The 17,863-nt window shown below is 34.9% G+C and overlaps 1 protein-coding gene across 2 annotated transcripts in view; it reads left to right on the top strand.

Annotated features, from left to right (window-relative positions):
• LOC140434227 (uncharacterized) overlaps positions 1-17,863 on the top strand; it is a 144,133-nt gene that overhangs the window by 121,468 nt on the left and 4,802 nt on the right. Inside the window, exons 5-6 of one of the 2 annotated variants that reach the window (XM_072522326.1) lie at positions 5,178-5,275; positions 11,479-11,644. In XM_072522326.1, coding sequence (XP_072378427.1) covers positions 5,178-5,275; positions 11,479-11,644 — 264 coding nt within the window. Of the gene's footprint in view, positions 1-5,177; positions 5,276-11,276; positions 11,443-11,478; positions 11,645-17,863 lie in introns of both variants that reach the window. The other variant, XM_072522325.1, reaches the window with a different exon arrangement.

Below are 17,863 nucleotides of genomic sequence, written 5' to 3'. Positions count from 1 at the left end.
AGAAGTGATGGAATGGAAGCAACGGTGATAATTTCATATGAAGCTTCGCTGTTGCTAGCACGCAAGAAAAATACATATTCCGACGGAGAGAACATATTAAAAATAGTTTAATTATATGTTGAAATGTTAAAACATAAATAATCGCCAGACTATGACACTTCAAATATCTTTCACTGAGTTTGGATGAACAATGTGACATGACAGACAAGGCGCAGTTGAGCATATTTGTATGCTTCTTAACAAGCTTTTAAAGCTTTCTTTTCTTAAGGCTTAAATAGTTGTTTTCTTCCATTTTTCCTATCTTATTCTAGGTTTTTAAAATCTTATACTCTCAACAATTTCAGATTTTCTGTTAAACCCCCTACAGCCGTCCCGACTATATCACCCAACTGTCGTGACCGACAATGTTAGGGCCGACGGTTGATGTGGGTAGGCTTGTTGACCGACAAAAAAAGTTGTCACGTCTCGACTAAACAGGTTGGATATGAAGAAGTCGGCTGTTGGTCAAGACAGTTAGTAGTTTTGTCGGGACGTGTGTAGCCATCTATTTTCTTCAGGAACGTCCTCTTTTTCTTTTTGAATCAGCCTCAGAGTTTATTAATTCTTTGGGAATTTTTCCTTCTGTCATTCTAGTTATCTGACCGAGCCATCTTAATCTTTGAATTTTAGCAAGTATCCTTATTTTTGGTTGTCCATATATTTGCATCAATTCGGTATTGATTTTTTTCGTCAGGCATTTTCCTCTTTCAAACTTCTGTATTCTTCCAAGAGTTTTTCGCTTCATCTATCTAACCACATCTTTGTCCAACAGTTTGTTTCGAAATGAAAATCTTTATTAGATTTAATATCTGAGAGAGCTGGCTTAAATTTTTTGGGATTTCCCCTCATCTCCATATATTTTCTTTTTTCCTCATTTATTTCTAATCCATACTCCCTAGCCTTCCTGTCTAATAAAGTAAAAGTTTCTTTTAATTTAGCGATTCTTCTTATGATTAAGACGAGTTCGTCTGCATATGCTACACAAAGATGCCTGTGATTATATATTTAACCTTTAATGTGGATGATACTTTCTCGTTATATTGTCTCCAAGATTAAACTGAAATATACAGTGTATAAATAGTCAACTTGTCGTACATCTCTATTGATTTTGAATGGCATGTACTTATATTATAACTAGGCTTGTAATTATAGACTACAAGCCCCTGGGAAATTTTTCAACATATTTTCTTGATTTTTGTTCATAACCCATGTTTCGGTTTCGAACGAGACCGTGGGTTGGATCACTGTTCGGTGTAGTCTCAATTTTGCCTCTCTGGGGATGTTTTTTGCGCTTAGTAGTTTCTGTAGAGCTCCAACCGTCTTCCTTCGTCTCAAAATCCGTCACCTTTTTGAAGCAATACTCTCTACGCCCGTTGTTTGTGGTAGCCGTCAGTTATGTGTCTTCATATGCGGTCTGTCCCATTTCCATATACTTAGGAGTTTGAAAATCCTCAGTAGTTCCCCTTTAATTCTTGCCATTAACACTACATCGTCCGCAAAGGCCAGAACCTAGCTTCTGTTGCCATAAATCATACCTTTCGTTCGTATTCCACTTTCTCTAATTTATTGCCTCCAGCAAGAAATTGAAGAGTATTGTGGACAGCGGATGTCACTGCTTTAGTCCACTTCTTACTTCAAATTTTCCTGTTAGACTTCCTTCTATCCTTACTCTCTTATCAGTCCTCATTAAGGTCATTTTTACTAATCTGATCATCTTTTTCAGAATTCCAAGTACTCTTAGGGCGTGGTATAGATGCCTTCTTATCACAGAATCGTAAGCTTGTTTGAAATATATAAAGAGGAGGTTTAGCTTTAACTGTTGCTCGTACGTACTGCTTTGAATAATGTTTAACACGAATATTTGATCTATGGTAGATCTGCCCTTTTTGAATCCTCCCTGGTATTCACAAACCTGTTCGTTTAAGTACCTTTTCAGTTTACTTCTTATGACTCTGGCGAATACCTTAAATGTAACATCCAGAAGATCTCTCGCTCCCAGATTTTCGTCGCAGACTACATATTCGCGTTTCTTCCATGCTTGAATAGTTCTGCAGGAATACCATTGTTGCCTGCACTTGAATGATTTATCTTATTTCTTCCACGGTGGGAGTCTCCATTGTTTCCGCCGTGTCGTTGACTTCCCCTGCCATTTTCACTCGCTGCTAATTATTTCCATCTGGTTCTTCATTAAGCAGCTCTCTGAAATGCTCTTACCATCTATCTAGCTTCCCCTGCTTATATTTCCTACTGCTTCTTTCATAGCTTTTTCTATTATTCCCCACTCCCTTTCTATGTCACATTAATTTTTGCTTTGAAGTAGTTTTGCTGTCACGTCTGTGACTATTACATTTTGTAGTATTAATTTATATGTGATTCATCTCAAATGACCCCCTAAAAATGTCCCATGCGTCTATTAATCTTATTATTTTTTATGGATAATATGTATTTCATTGTATGTACGTATAATTTGAATTATTTCGTACAAATTTCACCTATTTCTGCATTTTTTTGATAAACAATTTTTGATGGCCCGAATACCTTTTTAAAAACAGATAGTGGCATGCTGTCAAGAAAGGTTGGCCACTCCTGTAAATAAACTAATATTTGGAGTATTCTATTTTTAAATATAAACTGGCAACTGGCAATCCAATATGATTTATTCCAAATATACCTAGATAGTCACACTATACTGCCGTAAAACTCCGCCACTGATGTTTATTGAGTAAGTAAAAAAATTACGGAAAGGTTTCATCGCATTATAATTAGTTTTTACAGTAATTATGGGTTAGACGACTTTGCATGTGCCGTAAAAGGAGTGGAACTGTGAAATACAAATCTCGGCTCCGGTCTAAATAATATTACTTGTTAGTTACGAATATTCACTAATATTGATTGTAACTAACAATCGAAAAGCGATGAATCATTGATATGATGAAAGAAGTTCGTAATCTCGTTACCTTAGTTAAAACAGTTAACGATGTAAATTATACGGTAGCATATTTTAACCATTGCGAGAATGTTTGAATACATATAAGAGAAAAATCAATTAGAAAATACCTTATGAGCAGCTCATACAAAAATATTCTCTAATTAACAATAGGTATATAATTTGATATCTTAGCAGCCGTAGGTTATCAACTGTGTTATCAGAAACTGTCTTAAGCCTTTATTTATATAGAATTCCTGATAAATACTGTTTCCGCCGAACGGTTTTCAAAGGAATTCTCTTCTATTTTCTCTTAAGCGATTTCCGCAATAGGATCTCCACTCTCCCATTGGAATCAGGTTCATTCCTGCAGTGTCTTTATGTTGTTTTCGCATTCCCTTGATAACCTTCCATGCATTAGCCGGGAGGCCCTACAAAAACCATTCTGTCCTTGTAATGCACTGAGGAAAAACCAACAACCGTAGAACTGCGTTCCTATTTCATTAACTGCTGCTATCGCCGTTACCAGCTGCCCTCTTTCAGCGGACGTTGCACTACCGATTTGTGTCATCCCCTTAGGTCCGATTATTTTTGAATGATTTTGGACAGTGCTCGTTCCTGTTTCGTCAGTTTTCCAAATCCGTTCCGGTGGAATTGGTCCAAAACGCTTATGAATTTCTCTTATGTTCTGAAAAAAAAAAACCAGTGCACATTGTGGCCATTGAAGCTCGTGGCATGGCTAAGACTTGTGGCTTCTGGCTTTCGAATCGAAATCTTGCCAGAATCTCTTTTTAAAAATGCTCGCGTCCATTTTTCTCCAGTCATTTCTTCATCAAGCCATGTTTCCGGGTATTTTTTTGATTAACCTTTGTAAAATTGAAAACCAAAATTTTGACACTTTTTTTTGACGCATAGTTTACAGAATATTCAAATTTAACGGCCCCACTTTTCTTGTATTTCTTTAAGTGTCTAGTTATTGTAGACCTGCTCACTCTGAATACTTTTTCCGCCATTCGAAACGTCATTCTGTTGTCGGGTTCTTCATTATTTATAGCTTCGATTGCGTTTTGCAATGCATCAGCATTTATTGGTTTCCTTTTGATACCTGTTTTGCTTCGTGGCATGATGAAGTTAACAAACAAAATTCGCTGCAAATTGTACCCTGTAATTGTACCCTGAGCCGGTCTAAGGTACAAGGTACACGTGTATGCAAAAATAAAAAAATGGCTACCCATGCCAAACCTTTCACTAAATGATAAAGATATTCTGCTCTTTTCACTTACCAAGAGACAAACTACTACTCAATTTGCTATTGATTAATATTAATACTATTTTACACAATACACCCACACTTAACAATGCTTGAAAATCTTTACTTTTGCTCACAAAAACAATAAATTTATCACCCCTTCCGACAAATCCGGCGAATGGCCATATAACAGCCAGTAGCATGGCTACCTAGGTACGACGATTACTCGGTCCTTAGCGGCACTAATCGGATATTGACTATGGCGCCAGGTACACCATGGTCAAGGTACAACGGTCTCCGGTATTACCTACTTCTAAGTTGATTTCTTGGCATCTCTCTTGCCAATTTTTTTGCTCTTCTTATCTCTTTTTTACACTCCTCTTCTTGTCATTGTAGATTATTCAACCTGCATGTTTTGTGTACCTAGCCATTTCCTGTAGGCATAACCCTTGAATATTCCGTGATCCAATTTGCAAAGTCTTTTTCATCGCTAGTTTTCGTCAACTTTTTTGACAGTCCTTATCCGAGGCTTTATTGAGAAATTCTTCGATTGTGATTTTTCATAAGTGATGAGCTGTAGACCCATCGCCTCCAACCAAATCAGGAGAACCAGGTTATTGTTGATCAAGGTTTTCTTCCAGGATGATGATCCAATGCCAAACTCCAAGTCAGCATCTTCGCCTGTATCCTAGGCAGGAAACCTCACAGATTGATATCATCCGGGCCAGATGAGCCCTAGTTTTTATAAAGGTCTTACTCTTCTATCCCTCCTACTTCCTCATCTCTTGATGATGAGGCACCAGGCTTGGGACTGGCATAGCCTAAATAAATAAATTACATCTTGTTTGATTTCTTTTCGAATAAGGCTTTATTTACTGAGATACTTGAATTAAGTTTTTTTTATTGATTTTACTGATATTTGTATAGTGTTCCCGATATTAATTTACTGGTAATTTTTTTCAGGTCTGTTAAGTGCTGGTGCTATGGGTCTATGGCACGGAGTGGAATATTACGAAAAAGAAAAACAAGTAGGTGAAGAATTTTACCAACAGTGGAATACTGTAAGTATATTTTTCTTGGTATTTGCACTTAATACAAACAAACTATTGAGAAACTATCGATATTCTAGAGAATTTTTTACTTTTTTTGGTGGATATGTTTTGCGTTGTTTACCGGTCTTCAAGCAGTACAGTTGCTGTGGTGTTAATTGACAATTAAATAATTCTGAAGAAATGATGAGCCGAGTAACAATTAGGCAGTTCATAGCAATTTCCCAAAGCATTTACGCGGCGTTGTTAAAGTTGTGAGAGTATTACACCTGGTTCTACTTACGCTAACGAAACATATATCAGGCGTCATAGATGAGAAATATAGGAGATGCCTAACCCAGTCATTGTCATAGAGCCGTGTGGTTCTCAAGCTTAACGATTGCTACGTAGATAATACGCACATGGATCTTATCCACGCTAGGTATAAGAATAGCTCATTCTAAAATCTTACTTGCACAAATAAATGACCATTTTTTGAGTGATAATTTTAATAAATATCATAATATTTTTATTACTTTTTTATTTTTTCACTGTAGGACAACAATTTTTTATTTACATGCCTAAACTAATACTTTTTACCAGGAAATACTTGACTTCTTTCTTTATTTTCAATACATCATCAGCTTTAATATAATTGATTGAATATATTTTATTTATAGCATTGTTATAATCTTTTCGCAATCGAGTCGTAGTAATAAATCAAAATTATAGGGAAATTTATAGCACGGTCGGATCAAACAAAGTATGCATTTTAATAGTCTGCCACTAAAAATGCTGTGAATATAAGACTTTTACTTGTGCCTATCGGTATTGAGGAAATATAACACTAGCTAATCCTTATTAACAATAGCCAATTATTTTTGAATCTCTTTTAACCCATGGCCAAACCCTACCATGGCCAAAAATAGTAACATTTGTACCATGGCAGGGTCAAATTTGACCCCCCATTGTTTTTTGTATCAAAAAATATTCTTTTTTTAACTTGTTTTATTTTAAATTATTTTGTTTACAGCTACTTTTATATTTATATAAAAATAAACGAATTTGGTTAATTAGATATAACTTTATTTAAAAAAAACTTTTGTATTCAGTCAAATTAACATAGCTATGCACTTTCTAGAATTATAAGAAAAATAATAACAATGTGCAGTTTTTTTATATCCAATGGTGAAATCTAGGTATCATAGCTCCTACCTAAAATAAAAAAAATCGATTTAGATTTCGTATCTCAAAAATGACAAGCCTGATTTTACCTTAACACAGCTTATGCATAACGTCTGTATGCGGGAATGATTTTTGCAAATAAAATCTCGACATTTATAGCACGATGAGCTTTCTTTCTTTTGGTTTTTGGAATATGGACATATTTTACACCTTCCCCTCTTTTTTCGTCGTTGTGGCTCTGGATTTGCGGCAGGCATTGGTTCCTGAAGTCCGGAAACTTTAAAAATGGCACTACGAATTTCTCTCGGTAAACAAGTTTGCTGAGCTCTACGAGTTAAATGGGCCTTAATAAGTTCTTGACCTAAAGTGGTTAGAAACAATCTTCTTTCCATTATTTGATTTTGCTGAACTCCATTAAAAATTACGTTAGCATTTAATCCTGCAATGTCCAAAATGCGAAATCATATTACTTGAGGCCATCTACGAGTTCTTCTGCCAGTTTTATAGCATGCACATTTCTTATCCAATGAATCCACCCCACATCCTGTCTCGTTGTAAAAATTTATAATCTCTGGCTTTCCATTAACCATTGTGTTGGAATGATGCATAGTTGACACTAACAACACTGCACGATTTTTCTTAGAAACAAAAGATACAAGGCTCTCGCTTCCAGTAAAACCAAATAAGGCAGAATTAGGTGGTCTGTTTTTTTGGGGTTGAAATTCAGCAGGAACCTCTCTTTTATTTCTTTTTGGAGTTCCAACATATGAAATTTTATGGCTTTTCAGTTCTTTTATGAGCTCAATGGACGAAAACCAATTATCTGCTGTTATGTTTCTATTTGTACCAGAAATTGGTGGAATAAGTGTCAAAACATCTAGAGTGGGGATGGATAACTTTTTTGGATTTGCTCTGCGTGTATCTTTTCCAGTATATATAAAACCATTTAGCGAATAATGTGTCTTAGAGTCTACTAAACACTGCATTTTCAGACCGTATTTGTCTGGCTTATTTTTGAGATACATCCTGAATTGGCACCTTCCTCTAAATGCAATAAGCATTTCATCTATTGTGAGATATTCCCCACAGCTATAATTGGACTGGCAATTAATTATAAACATATTAAAAATATTGGATATAGCTGCCAGTTTATCTCCGTGCGCAATACGTTCTTGTCTAGTAGCTGGGTCGTCAAAACAAAGGCTTCCAAGCAAAAAATAAAATCGGTTTAGTGACATGGTTGCTCGAAATATATCACGGCCAGTACGTCATTATGTCAAGATGATTGGTATATTGACACGATAAATTGTGTAAATTATATTTAGAAGCCATATTAGTTATTCGTTCATTGGTTTTCTCAAGAATTTCTTGCAATATATCGTGGCTAATAATACATTCCCAAGCATCAACTGGTTTCTCTGGCATACTAGCTCGAGCTTTTCCAATAACACCAGGTAAATGACTAATTAAATTATGCTTACGTATACGAGAAAAGGTGGGAGAAGTTTTAGACCACTTGTACCTATTTTTGCCGTAAAACACATCCCTTGAGTCAGCTATATCACTTTCTTCACCCGAATATTCACTACCAGTTTCGGAATTATTAATTTGCCAATTTTTTTCGTCATCATCGTCCCATTCCTCTTCACTGTCTGTTTCGTGATCACTGTGTTCACTAGCCTGGTCTAAAAACTCACTGTCACTATCTAGTCCATTGTCCATAATTTTTTGTCCCTCCCCTTCAAGTTCTTTCTGTGTCAGAGGACGTTTAATGCGACTACACCACGCCATTTCAAATTACTCGTTAATTGCACTAGAAACACTTATACCATAAGCGGTTCAAAATTGACCCTATGCGTGGCTAACTCTGCAGTAGTAACAGATAAACTAACGGAATTTTCGTAGATCGATAAATCACCTACCGGTCGAAGATTAGCAGAAAGCGCGCAATGCTCAATCTATGTTTCGGTAGCGAAACATGGCATTAAAAACGCGGGGGGTCAATTTTGACCCCGCCATGGTACTTAAGGGTTAAGACTCTGACGGGCATACTTTTGGGAAAATTGTGAAAATTTGTGAATTAATAATTTTTTTAAACAATTTTAAATCCGGAAAATCTGAAGACAAATTGATTTAGCACACACTCATTTTATATTTTAAATGCAAGTTTCATAACATATTGGTTTAAATATAACTTATAATGATTTTTACTGTTGACTAATGGTTGAAGAGTCTTAAAATTACCCTTTTTTTGTTAAAATTACGTAATAGAATGAAAAATCTGGGTTTTTTTATTCTTATAACTGGGTTTAACTTTTTATATTCTGTCTCAGTAGAGCACCCAGAGGGGTTTTGGGGGATTAAACCCCCCCCCCCTCCCAGTACACTATTCCGACACAGTTACTCACAAATGTTAAGGCCTCAAAATGGAGGTAGCATAAAAAATTGCATAAAAAAAATTTCAGTGCCCAATCAAAACTCATCTCTCACAGGAAAATTCTAGGTGCGCTACTGTTCTGTCTATCTGGGTTTTTACCATCTGTGTCAAAGATATAACAAAAACACTATCGTAGGAGTATATTAAATAACACTCATCTTAAAACTCAATAGTTTTTACGTTTATTTCAGTCAGGATGCCATAAAAGTTGTTAGACAACACCATATTTTTCTACATATTGGCCTCAAGATTTAATTTTCCATTGTTTCGCAACCTTGCCCACATAATTCTAATCACAACTTTTTTTAAGTGAAAGTTTTAAGTGTAAATTGTCAGATAATTTTTGCATACACTAAGTTATTTTACGCATTAGCATATTTTAACCTTAAAATAATGTATCTATTGTTTTACATGAACCATTAAGATTAGAGGTAGTGGCGAATATAGAGAGTAACCATTCGAAATTTTATGTAAAACAGTATAAAAGTGATATAAAAGTGAATTCGACGGTCGTAATCCTTTTCCGATATATACAACGATATTTTTTCCGATATATTTCCGACATATATATATATATATATATATATATATATATATATATATATATATATATATATATATATATATACTCCAGGTAGCTGTAGCTTCCTCCGTGGTTGGTGTTAGTTGTTGCCCTGGAAACCATCAGCGTCTTCTAACTCTAATGCCATAAATTGGTTGCATTGCTCCTGTAGTGATCCTTTCCCAAATTAATATGCTCCTTTTCTAACTTGGTTGCACCGTACTGAAGACGACCAATAATCAGAAATACGTATATACGGTTGCCTTCCATCGATATACCATTTTTGGTTTTTTGTTTTGCGAGACATGCCATTACTTTTTACTTATATATATATATATATATATATATATATATATATATATATATATATATATATATATATATATATCAACATGCAACCTCTTCTGTCCACTGCTGTACATAAGTCTCTCCCATTTTTCGCCCCTCTTCACAATTCTGTGAGTCTAGTTGCCATTTCTTGGATATTCGTTTAATGTCGTCCATCCAGCGTGTTGGTGGTCGTCCTCTGCTGCGTTTGTCTTCTCTTGGGCGCGAGTCGGTTAGTTTTCTGGGCCCATCTTGAGTCTTTTAGTCTCGCGTAATAAGCTTCTGGAATTTGACTTTTCGCTCGTGGCTGAATTTGTTGAAGATCAAAGCAAAGGCTAACAGAATGAGAAACATCAATTTCCATGTACTCATAAAACGCCTTTGCTCTTCTTGAATGAATCCGCTTTTCAACCATTAGCTGCGCCTTTTCAGCAGACTGTGCTGGTGCAATTTTAATTTGTTCTTCGAGAAGGTAACACATATTGCAAGTATCGGAGGCAGGTGATTTAAAACCTATGTTAATATTTTATTTAGTTTACTAATATTTAACTCACTACTCAGATGTACTCCAACACTTTCCTTCTTCAGATAGTTCTTATTTTTGGTAGAGTCACCTCCTCTTTTACCTTCAATAGCAAACCCAAAATGCACTGTTTTGGCTATGTTTTTATTGTAGTTTCTCCAATACCAATTACAGGGTAAAAAAACTTTAAATATATTGAAGTTTTAGCACCAGAGACAGTTGGAAAAAAGTATTGTATTGAGAACTTTCGCTCAGGTCCAAGTTTTTCTTTTTGTTAATTCTGGCAATTATATTGTCTTGTCTTTTCGTGTCTGGAACTTTATAAAACTCTTCTTTGAAAGCTTTGATGTTGTTTGTTTTCACGCACGTAAAACGTTTATTATTGTGCTTAAACGGTACAAAAACTAGGGCTCTTTCAGGAGCTACATATCTACTATTTTGTTCACTTTTTCTTTTTCCTTCTGTAACTCTCCTTCACTAACACTTGAATAATAACGTAATTACTAATTGTTTTTAAATACTTTGACAATAAACCCTCACTGAACCTCAAATTTGTAAGACTCATTAGGTCAGCTGAGTGGCAGTTGCAGAGCTCCTTTTGGTTGGTTGGAAATAAGCTGGTTTGCGTGGAACACATAGTAGAAATAAGTTGTTTTGCATGTAAAGGTGGTTTTTAACATGCGTTTACCATTGCAAATATTTTTTTTTGCATGAATCGGATAAAATAAACCACTTCGGCTACAACAGAACAATGCATTGGCACATATAACTCAACTTTGATTTTTGGCTGTTTGCATGTGTTATCTCCTCAATTAGAGAAACGATTTTCGAAGTATATATTCTGGATAAATCTAAACACGTAAAAACGATAGTGTCTCAATAGTTTATTTAGGCATCACGCACTTCAAATTGCTTTCGATATTTTATTTGATACGTAGATGTTGCTTTAAATAGATAATATCCCTGCCCCATCAATTTTTGTTTTACTTTTCAAATACAGATACTTCAAGAAAACACGGAAGTGAGTTACGAATGGAGTTTCATCCTGAGCTGGCTCGGAGTCTTCAGCTCCTTAGGCGCTTCACTGCTCTTCTTCTTCGCCTCGTGCTGCATGGGTAACGAGAAAGAGAAAGAAGACCTCAACAATATTCAGTACCTAATGCCAGGTTGGTTTTAAAATATATCTTTTTTTCAAATTCTAGGTATTGCGCGACAACACCCGAGTCAACTACGAGTGGAGCTACATGGTAGCATGGGTTGGTGTAGGGTGGTCGCTGGTGGCGGCCATTTTGTTCTCCGGAGCAGCCATGTGCCTGCGAGGGGAGCGGGAACGCGAGGAGGCTATCAACATGCAGTACTTAATGCCTGGTAACTTAATGTGGATGGGGAAACCTATTTCTATTTACCAAAAACCATTAGAAGCTACCGACACAAAGGCCGTCAAAATTAAATTTCATGCTTTACGATGTAAATTTAATATTTGAAATATATACCCGATTTTAGCCATAGGTTTCTTAAAATTTGTGACTATATTAAATTCATAGTGGGCTAAATCAGACGAGTACAAAAAATCGCTTAGAGATTTATTTTCTATTTGTTTGAATAACTGGTTAAGAATATGTGCAAAATGTTTACCCATTTCTTGAACATAATATTCCTTAGTCAATAATATAACTATCAAAAAAAGGCAAAGAGAAAACTAACTAAGAACGAAACAAGAACACGTAAAGAGAACAATACAAAGATATTAAGTGCTTGGAACGACCAAAATGGGACAAAGGAGAAATAGACAACCGATTTGTATAAAACAAACAATATATGATCAAATTCACAAGAAGTAGTGTTTGCCAATATAAAAAATAGCTGTCACTTGTATCAGAGCCATAAATGGGCTATATCAAAAATGTACTTCTTGTCCTTCTGTGCCCTTTGATAAAACAGATGGGAATCAAATCATCGAATTAAGAGCGAATTGTACAATTTTTGGCCCTTAATTCGATTAGAATGGCATGTATCCTAAATCTAGGAGGAATCCACGTGCACATTTTATTTGCGTTAAGTTTGTATAAAAACCTATATTTGTTTCGGTAGCTTCTACTCGCCCCATTGTTTGTAATAATTATAGTAATAATTACTGAACTTCATTCAAAACACCATACAAAACTGTTTCGCTTCTCTGCTTTTTAAAGCTTTTGATATGTACAAAGAATAATTTTTTCATCTGATATGTACCTGTAAATAACATCATTTGTCATAAAGCGAAAAGCTTAGTAAGATCAAAGGAACCGGTACGGTGCAAACTTGAGGTTGAAAAGCAAATGATAGAACAAAAAACTTATCGAGCGGCAATAACCTTGAAGAAGAAGTAAGTGAATAAGTGGCACAATTAAACAGAGCAGCGGGATCCCTTCACGACACAATATGGAGAAACTTGAAAACGGAAACAACAGCAAAAGAAATGAGAGACCTAGGCAAAATAAACAACATTAATATATGGGCGCAATGGAGAAAACGAGAATTAACAGCCATATCAGTCGAATGGCAGAGAACAGAGAAGAAGCACATGTTCACGGAAAAGATGGAATGATAACTGAATTGATGAAGATTCCGCTTTGGATGTCCTCTTCGGGCGCCATTCAACGGTCAGCTCAGAACTGACACGGCCTAGGGGAATCCGACTGTCTAATTAAAACAAAGCATTGCGATGGCACCAGCGGGTGTTGACACAATGTGATTGTGCCCAGTGCTCTGAATGTCAAAGCACGAAATTCAAGTCAAAGAAAAACTGGCAATTCGCCATTATGAAAATAGAAGAAAAATATATACACTTAAACTATGACCAGTTGAAAAATGTATCACCAAGCGCGACTTGCAACATTTGAAAAGTTTTGGTAATAGTTTTACTCAGTTTGAACTAAACAGGTTGCTTTTCATATAAACTCGTCTTGCGATATAACGAGAGATTGTTTCGCGCAAAAATTCGTTCTACAAAAGCAGCTGTAATTGTGTTTTGGCAAAAATAGCAGATATTGAGTTAAATAACGCTAAAAAATGCTGCCAACCACATTGCAATTTTAGCGCGCAATTCAAAAGTCCTGGAACTTAATGATCAGTCCTCGTACTTAATCAAAAAAAATATTTGATTAGTTAACAGCAAATAGAGTAAAATAGAAATCAAATAAAAACTTTTTAATCGCTTTCAACTTGCAACGAAATAAACGGTGTATTTATCTGAAATTTAAATAAATATTTGATTTCTTTTCTAATAACTTTAAAATGCATGACTGTATCTACTATATTTTCTTTTAACATTGTACATAATAATTAACCTTAGAAAGTGACATCTCAGAAAAAACTATTTTAATTATAATTGTATAAATATTGGTTATTTAATAACAAAAAATAAACAGTAATAAAAACAACTCTAGCATGCCTAATGTTTGAATTGCTTGGAATTGTCTTTAGCTTTGACATATTGCTTGACTTTTATTAATTTTTATTTATAATTTGCTAAAGACGAAAATCACTGTGTTCCGATAATATCTAAGTTCTCCATGTTTCTACATTCAGATGCAAAAAACGCAACGGAGAAAATTTTTCTTCAAATTCAAAGTATTTTAATTTTTTTATTTTTAGCCCTATTTTGATGAATTTTTTAGCACACTGTGTATAAATTTATAAATTTTAATTCGGTATAGTCAGTTTTTTGATAAAATTTTATATTCGACTTATTGTACGGGGTTAATTAAAACGTGGTTTTATTATCCTAAATTTGAAACATCCTGTGGAATAATTCCGTTTGCAAATTTTCGTAACACCTTATTTTTCGGTTGCAACCATGTCTCCTAAGCATTGTGTTTTTGTTTCATGTCAAAATATGCCTTGGTTCATTTTTTAGAGCCAAATGAATTTGCCACCCACAATTTAGGATTTTTTTAATTATGATTATTTTGGAGCTATTTTGTAATACGACGAGGTGGCTTTGGTGACTATTATAATTATGTCGTATTGGCACTTACATTTTGTTTACCGATAATTGATCATGGTTCTTAGTGTCGAAGATTGTGCGAAAGCCGTTGCTCTGCCGTACTACATTCTCATCGCTCTACCATGCAAAGGGTAATGGAACGTTTTATACGAACTGGAACAAACAAGCGTAAAGCGGGAAGTGGCAGGAAGCGCAAAACTACCGCTTTAGATGATCGTTTTAAGAGCGGTGCAAACAGGAAATCAACTTCAAGAGGTTCGAGGCAATAATGTAAGTGTATTTACAGTGCGTCGAAGATTACATGAATTAGGTTTGTAAATTTGCAGACCAGCAACTAGGCCCAAATTACTTCCACGGCACAGAGTGGCTAGACTACAATTTTCCAGTGAACATTTACATTGGAATTTAGGACAATGGAGTAATGTTCTTTTTACGGAGTCGAGATACTGTCTTCACTCATCAAATGGAAGAGAACGAGTATGGCGTCACGCAATATTTAGAGTAAGTTGGTATTAATAAAATGAACTGGCCAGCGTGTTCGCCAGATCTGAACCCAATAGAGCAACTATGCTTGGTAGAAATATTAGAGGTCAAGAAGTCGCACCAGCCTCAATTAATGAACTTCGCTTGGCTCTAGAAGACGAATGGCAAAACATCCAACAAGATGATATTCGCAACCTTACAGACAGCATGAGCCTACGTGTACATGCAGTTATAGAGGATAGGGGAGGCAGTACAAAGTATTAAGTTATTTTTTAGTAGGTTTTCTTTGTTATTTCCGTACTTAGGTTAAGTTACAGCTGAGTTTTTTTTATGTTTTGTTATTGTTATCATTGTTCATTAAAATCAAGATCATGTTGTTGCTTTTAATCATTATTTAAATACAGTGCTTCTGAGATGTCGATATGGCATTCCTTCGATATCATTCACCAAAGCCCCCATCGTCCAATTACAAATTAATACAAAAGATAATGGTAATATTCAGCTTGTACTTTCGGTAAACTCAACCCTTGGTGATATAAGTTTCCAAGACTTAAAAAAATTATTTTTCAATCGGTTGTTCGTGTAGCTGAAAGTTTGCATCAAAATATGAATTTCATATTCAAACCATTTTTTTCTACTTCCCTGGCACAATTCACGAGATGCTCGAGGTCTTACAGATTATGACATAATTGCCATCGACAGTGCCATCTTCATCTCCTAAAACTTCCTTAAATATTTTGTTAGAATAGAAATTAAACAGTAATGGTGACAGAGCGCATCCCTGTCTCACTCCATGTTCTATTTGGCATTCCGTACTTGTATAATTACTATTTTACATTTGTTTTTTGCTTTTTACATGCATGTTTACTATTCGATGGACACATCATTTGGTCCAGTAGCTTTGCTCTCTTTTGTGTTTTTGATGGCATAGATGACTTCTTCCCGTAATATTGGTGGTCTGGTATCTTCTGTGATTTCTAATGATAGTTCTTTTCTTTCATCATTTAATAGCTTTTGGATGCAATTGGTCCAGTGACACAATATTTCCTTCATATCAGTAATAATATCTCCTTTATCATTTTTAAGGATATTTGTTCTTGTGCTTTTTCTAGATCCTGTCATTTCTTTGATTTTTTTTGTGTAAATTGAATCATACTTTTTATCCAGATCATCGAACAGAAACCAATCAGCCGAACTCCACGTTCATTTCTCTCCCCGAATCCATATCGCCCCACACAATTCCCCACTTTAGCGTTTAAATCTCCCAATGTAATATTTATATCACGTCTTTTAGTCAGCTTTAAGAGCGAAGGCGCAAAGTTTCGGGCCAATGCTTTTTAAATGCATTAATTTTTTAGGAATCCTGAGAAAACTAACAAATATTTTTGAAAAATTTAAACGCAGAATGAAAGATTACATTATTACCGAGGGCCGAAAGTCCCTTAGAATAAACAAAAAGTTTTTTTGAATGAGATATTTAAAATTAAAAATCACACTAAAATTTCTCTTTTTTTCACCCCTGTAACTTATTAAAATAAACATTATAGAAGTTTTCAGGGACAACATTGCGCCTACGCTGTTAAATACAAATCAAATTTTTATTATCGTATGTCTCGATTATCGACTCCAGTTTTTTGTAGAATTTTAATTAGCGTAGCGTGTTGTCTCTTGTCGAAAACTTTCTCATAATCTATCCAACACGAGCATAAAAAAAATGATTTTTCCGGAACCTGATCAGCAATGTTAGCTAAGATAAGTAAAATATTGTTTTGTACAAAATTGATTTGATACACAGAAGGATAAAACTTGCCTTATAAATAATTGAAGGGCTCGGGTGAAGATAATGGTATCTAACATTTTTGGCGAAATCGACTTTTTATATGGAAATAATGGTAAATGTAGCTAGAAACAGATTCCTTGTGAAGATTTATCGATATCTTAATAGATGACGCTACAGTAGCACCCTAACATCCTGGTAACTGACAGTCGTCGTGACGAATATAATGGTATTTGTCATCATGGCGGCGAACAATAAGTTGTTTACGTCTTTGTGTGAACAAAATAAGCGAAATTTGCAAGAAATATGTGACACAAATGGTAGTTTAGAATGCGATGATAGCGATAAAGATCCAGACTACAGTTTTAACGAAGATATTGGCAAGAAAAAGGTAAGTTGTTGAATATCTGTCTCCAACTTGATTTAGCTTGAAAATAATGGTAATTGTGTAGATACCATTTTTTACGTATAATGACGTGACTAACGAATATAACCAATTCACAAGTAGTTACCATTGTTTTCATCAATTTAATGCTTTTTAAATGCATTAATTTTTTTCGAATATTCACAAAACTAATAAGTATTTTTGAAAAACTTAAACCCAGAATGAAAGACTACATTAAGAGCGAGGGTCGAAAGTCCTTGAAAACTTCTACAATGTGTATTTTAATAAGTTACGTGAGTGAAAAAGAAGAGAAAATTTAGTGTGAATTTTAATTTTAAATATCTGAGTCAGAAGAAACTTTTCGCTTATTCTAAGGGACTTTTGACCCTCGGTAATACTGTAATCTTTCATTAATGTTTAAATTATCAAAAATACTTATTAGTTTTCTCAGGATTCGAAAAAATGAATGCATTTATAATGCATTGGCCCGAAATTTTCTTGCGCTTAAAAATGTTCTGTTTGTACAAATGTACAATTTCTTTTGCAGAAACTTCTTAAGAAAGAGGAAACGAGGATGTAATATTGATCAGCGACAACAAAACAAACGGAACAGTGGTCAATCATATACTTGTAAAAGAGGAAAGGGAAACGTTATACCACAAAAATCGATGGGAGAAGATTGTTTGTGCAAAAGAAAATGTTTTGAGGTAGTATCAGCAGACGAAAGGAAAAGTATTTTTCAGAAGTTTTGGGAGATAAATAATGTTAATACCCAAAATGAGTATTTATTTGGATGCATACAGATTAAGACAAAGGCCCGCAGTACCAAACCAAAGGAGTCGCCTTCCCGAATGAGTCACACTGTCGATTATTTAATAACAACTACGGGCAACACGAGGTATCAAATTTGTAAGAAAGCATTTCTAAATATTCATGGACTACAACATAATAGGG

This window comes from Diabrotica undecimpunctata, chromosome 2 (genome assembly GCF_040954645.1).
Source record: "Diabrotica undecimpunctata isolate CICGRU chromosome 2, icDiaUnde3, whole genome shotgun sequence".
Lineage (NCBI taxonomy): Eukaryota > Metazoa > Arthropoda > Insecta > Coleoptera > Chrysomelidae > Diabrotica > Diabrotica undecimpunctata.
The sequence above is the reverse complement of the archived record's forward strand: the minus strand, read 5'-3'. Positions and strand labels throughout refer to the sequence as shown.